Source organism: Miscanthus floridulus, chromosome 16 (assembly GCF_019320115.1).
Source record: "Miscanthus floridulus cultivar M001 chromosome 16, ASM1932011v1, whole genome shotgun sequence".
Lineage (NCBI taxonomy): Eukaryota > Viridiplantae > Streptophyta > Magnoliopsida > Poales > Poaceae > Miscanthus > Miscanthus floridulus.
This window is the reverse complement of record NC_089595.1, coordinates 67,781,329-67,786,488: the sequence shown is the minus strand read 5'-3', so window position 1 is coordinate 67,786,488 and position 5,160 is coordinate 67,781,329. Positions and strand designations below refer to the sequence as shown.

The 5,160-nt window shown below is 43.2% G+C and overlaps 1 protein-coding gene across 1 annotated transcript; it reads left to right on the top strand.

Moving 5' to 3' along the window:
• Positions 1-3,233: 3,233 nt before the first annotated feature.
• On the top strand, positions 3,234-4,300 carry LOC136510780 (protein PXR1-like). The gene is made up of 2 exons (XM_066505119.1): positions 3,234-3,352; positions 3,913-4,300. The coding sequence occupies exons 1-2, from the start codon at positions 3,234-3,236 to the stop codon at positions 4,298-4,300; spliced, it is 507 nt and encodes a 168-aa protein (XP_066361216.1).
• The last annotated feature ends 860 nt before the right edge of the window (positions 4,301-5,160 follow it).

Here is a 5,160-nt window from a genome sequence, read left to right as displayed (position 1 = left end):
ATTCTTTTTTGATTAACTCTATTACATTTTTCATTCACTAGGCTTACAATAAAGAGGATCTATCAGCAACTACAGTTATGATAACAAAAACCTTGGCCCTGTTCTTCAGCAATACTTTAGTAATACTTTTTAGTGAACGAATAGTGTTTTCTCTCACAACAAATCAGCATATGCCAAATTTTAGCGATGAGCGTAGGTTTATCCCCACACTCAGCGATGGACATCTTGTGAAGCGTAGAACCTAGATGAAGGCATAACTAAACCTTCACTGCACCTCTGAATTTTTGCCATGAGCAGGGATAACGCTCGGAAGAAGCCTATGGAAGAACCACCTCATGGAACTCCCTCTAACATCCTAGAGGATGAGGAGCCCCGCGAGAAACCTTGCCTGTGCCGTCTTCTTCATCGTTGGGGAGGAACACATGGCACGACGTCGAGAGATCCTAGGCCAAGATCTGTGGGCTCAAAAGGTTTTTTGGCAATAGCAAGGGATCCTCCACCCTCTGGGATTTCCTATAGATATTCTGACCTAGAAGTCTCCCGCACGCCGATCATCAATGAGCCTAGCCGCCATGTCATCAGTGACCCGGGCCACTTCCCTATCTCTTCGCGGAACTTCCTCTAACACCTAAGATGAACGGCCACTAGCAGGCCACTATAGAACCCTATCTTGAAAGTCTTCTCCCAGCAACGGTGGAGCCATCGAAGTACGCCATGAACCATGGTGGATGAAAGGAGTTGCCACTCTCTCACTTAGTCTAATGCTAAGGGATTTGGAGGGAGGGGAGGGGAGGGGAGGGAAGGGGCGAGAGACTCAGTGCACCTAGACCCAGCTTAGATAGGCCAACCTTGAAGATGCACCTAGGCTCAATGTAGTTAAGATGCGTGATCTAGGGAGCATGCATCAGAGAAGATGAGGTATACGATGGTTCTTGACGTAACAAGTGGTGGGGATGGTGTTGGAAGTTGGGACATTCAACACTCACCTGGAAGATGCACCTAGACTCAATGCAGTTAAGATGCATGATCTGGGGAGCACGCATCAGGAAAGACGAGGTATACGATGGTTCCCAACATAACAAGTGGTGGGGACGATGTTGGAAGTTGGGACGACATTCAACACCCACATACACTTCCCTAAGTTTTGGGCTTCCTATGCATCTTACTACCTCTATCCCAAAAAAAGACTTATTATGAAAATATATTTTCTGTGTAATTTTTGTCAAAGTTGAAATCCCTTAACTCCTCGGGAAGTGAGAATTGCATTCTGTTTTGGATAGAGGGAGTAACAAATTTTGGTGTGAACACTTGCCCCCCAATCTCACGCATAACTCGATGAACCCACTATATAGGTCCCCTAGGGCTATAAATTTGGAGGCAAGGAAGAGTAGAAGGAACACTACATGTGTTCATTTGTTGTGCTATGACACATATCTTTTCTTCTTTGTTTTCTCCTTCCAGTCTTCTTCTGAACAATGGCTCATGGCAAGCATCCAAGGGAGGAAACTCCAGAAGCCGTGGATTTGCCTTTGTGTCCCTCTTCGTCGCCAAGGGTGAGAGGGACTAATTTCTTATCTCTATGGATGCCTTGCATTAATCCTTTGAATATGTAGGGCTACCTCTCATGCTGCGGTACATTGATCAACTCTAGCGGAGGTTGGACAACAATCGATTGTGCATGCTATCGAAACACATCTCACTAGGTCATCTTCATCCTCCGAGTCATATGATAGTCAGGATGTCTAGAATCTTATCTATGAAAGAAGCGAGGCCAGCTACCTATATTCTAAAGCGACGCATGAGGTAGGTCGGCTCGAGCTATCTCTTGATGTTGTTAAAACAACCCTCACTGCATCTGAAGAAGAGACCAATGTTGCTCAGATGAGGGCTAATGAAACTCATGCTAGATAGCAGGTAAAATTTCTTTGAAGAGTCTTTTTTATATTCATGATTTTATTCGGTAACCCTTCATTTTCATTAGATCTTGAGGAACAACTGGCTGCTTCTCATCATGAGATCGAGGAGGCTCATCACCGAGAGATTGACCTAGAGAGTCACCATGAGATCCTCAAACGGACAGCATAAGGCACAGCTGCAGTAGTCAACGCCAAGGGATTTCTCTTGAAGATCACCTGCAGGATATTCTGGTTTGTGCCAGGGAAGTGGGAACTCATGGTGTCCGCTATGGTGCCGGTGCTGCTCTGGCTATAGTGGAACTACGTTTAGGGCATGAGCTCCATCACCTAGAACCTAATTTTCTAGACACTGATCGGCTGAAAGATCAAGGGGACCTAATTGGTGACTTCACTGATGCTACCAAGGCTATCGCTATGATCATCCATGCAGAAGATGTTGTAAACAGTGTTTTTTAGGACCATAGATTATATCTAGGGTCTTATAACTAAAGAATCTACTGTTTGAATGTCATTTTTGATCCTATGTCTTTTATTGTTATTTTTTATTCTAAAGGCGATACTCTAGGTGTCAGCTATATTTCGAGCCGATGAGACTCAGCTATCAAGCATGGACCCAAATACTTGGGTATATATAGTACTTCTTTATGTATTTTCCATTGATGTCTTCGCGATAATAGATCCATATCATACAACATTTGCACATACAAACCAACAGATCTGCATCTCGATCCTTCGAGGTTCAAAGATCATGGAATCTAAGGAATGATGCAACACATCACAAAACTTCACCCTTAGTGAGGTGCTCTACCTTCCATATTGCAACCCTCATGGTCAAGGGATGTGATCTGCTTCTTGACCGTGAGAGCTGCAAGATGTACCTCACGGTCAAGGGATGTGATCTGCTTCTTGACCATGAGAGTTGCAAGATGGAATATTAGCACCCAATCTTGAAGAACAAGCATCTCGCAAACTTGAAGCACTCCCAATTGAGTATGGAACTCCTAAACAGGAGAGAACTAGATGATTACATATCTTCTTTAACACAAGATCTGCAAGAAGATCTATAATCATCAAGGTTAATTTCCTATTCAGCGACAGCACCTCACCAAGGATGGAGAAGGAGCACCTCGCAAAACTTGCACCTGCATCTCAGTAAGGTTCTTTATATTCTATAATATTGCTACCTCTTAGCATCGAGGGATGTAGATCTGCATCTCAATGCTAAGGGGCAGCAAGGTTATGGAATCTAACACACCCAATCTTGAAGGCCTTCTCCAAACACCCTATGAGGTGCTTTATCTCCATCTTGCACCTCTCATGGCTAGAGGAGGCTATGAGAGGTGCAAGGATGAAGACAAAGCACTTTTTGGTGATAAGAAAATATACAGTAGCTCACAAGTGTGTGGATTCAAGAGTGTGTTGATTGAGCCCAAGAGGTGCATCCAGACCCAAGTTAAATAGGCCAACCTTGAAGATGGAGAAGTGTAAGTAATGGTGATGCAACTGTGTTGTAGGTAGTTGGGAAATAACTCATGCTGACTTTACTGCCGGAAGACCAAATAGTCATGGAGGTCCGGTGGCCATAACACGTATCCCAGTCGGCTTGGCTTTTCATACAACTAAGAAAATACCACCGCCGCATCTATTGTAAACCCATTAGTGGTAGAAGTTTCAATTGCTGGTTTCCTTCCTCAGGAGGCCTCGCTATCGGTCCAACTGGCGGTGGAAGTATAACACCATCGCTTCTATTGCTACGATAGTGAAAGTGACGATATCGATAAATCAATCTATAGTAGTGATAGAATGCAAGTGATTATCAATGATCTCAAGAGTTTGGGTGAGAAAGTACAAGATGATGATTTATCTCATTGGTTCTTGATGTTCCTACCTCCTAGGTTTGAAACATTGAGATTGATCATCATAAGAGGAGGATTGAAGAACATAACCCCTAACCAAGTACTAGGTGATGTCATGACACAAGAGACATACCATGTAGAAAGGGAAGGGTTGACCAAGATGAAAAGAAGGATGAGGACAAGAAGAAGAAGAGTGTGACATTCAAGGCTAGCACATCATCCAAGAGCAAGGGCAAAGCAAAGAAAGAAGAATCAAGTGATGATGAAGAAGCTAGTGGCTTTGACATGGAATCCATGGCTGTATTTGTGAAGAACTTTGGCAAGTTCATGAAGAAAAAGGGCTACAAGTCAAGAAAGATAAGGGACAATTTCAAGAACAAAGACCAAGTGAGAAGGTGCTTTAGATGCAAGAGCAAAGATCACATCTTGGTGGATTGTCCATACAATAGTGACAATGAAGAAGATGAGAAGAAGACGAACAAGAAGGAGAAGAAGGAAAAGGAGAAGAAGATGTCCTTCAAGAAATAGAAGAAGGGTGGCTCCTATGTGGTGACTTGGGATAGTGATGCTTCTTCGGATAGTGATAAGTCTAGTGATGATGAGAAGACATCCAAGAAGAAGGCACTTGCAAGTATCATCATCGACAACAAGCCTTCTCTCTTCGACACACCATCATGCTTCATGGCTAAGTCCTCTAAGGTAAAATATGATGAAAGTGATGGTGATGATTGTGAAAGTGATGATTGTAGGAGTGATGATGATGATGAGTAGTAGTCCAAGGAGGTGCTCATGGACATGATGGAACAAGCTCATGAGTGTCAAAGAGAAAGGAGTGCAAAGATTTACGCAAGAAATGCAAATCTCTTGAGAAAGCCTTTGATGAGCTCAATGCTACTCATGAGAGGCTAATGGAAGCCCATGAGAAACTTAGCAAAGCTCACTCTAAGCTTTAAAAGGCTCACTCTCTCCTAGAGCAAGACAAGCATAAGATTGTTGTATCATGTGACGTGGGCTTGACTTGTGATATTATTGATGAATCTTTTTACAAGCCTATTGTTGTTGCTCTTACTAATCCTCCTTGTAGAACTACTATCTCTACCTCATCTACTAGTGATGGTTTCACTTTGTGATGCCTCACTAATGGTTGAGAATGAGACCCTCAAGAAGGAGGATAATGAGCTCACTTATGCCTTAGGCAATGCCTATGGTGGAGATACCTGCTTGCTAAAGTGCTTGGGTAGCCAAAGGTTTTCTCTCAACAAAGAGGGATTGGGCTATACCCCCAAGGAAGGCAAGGTGGCCTTTGTCAATCACAATACTAGTTTTGTGAAGGGCAATGGATAGTTTTACAATAGATGCAAGCAAGTTGGGCATATAGAGCAAGATTG

Excerpts from the sequence above, each read along its gene's own strand:
- LOC136510780 (XM_066505119.1), top strand. The coding sequence starts at position 3,234 with ATGGCTAGAGGAGGCTATGAGAGGTGCAAGGATGAAGACAAAGCACTT. Across the intron at positions 3,353-3,912 it reads GTGTTGATTGAGCCCAAGAG|AAAGGGAAGGGTTGACCAAG; the intron begins GTGCATCCAGAC and ends CATACCATGTAG.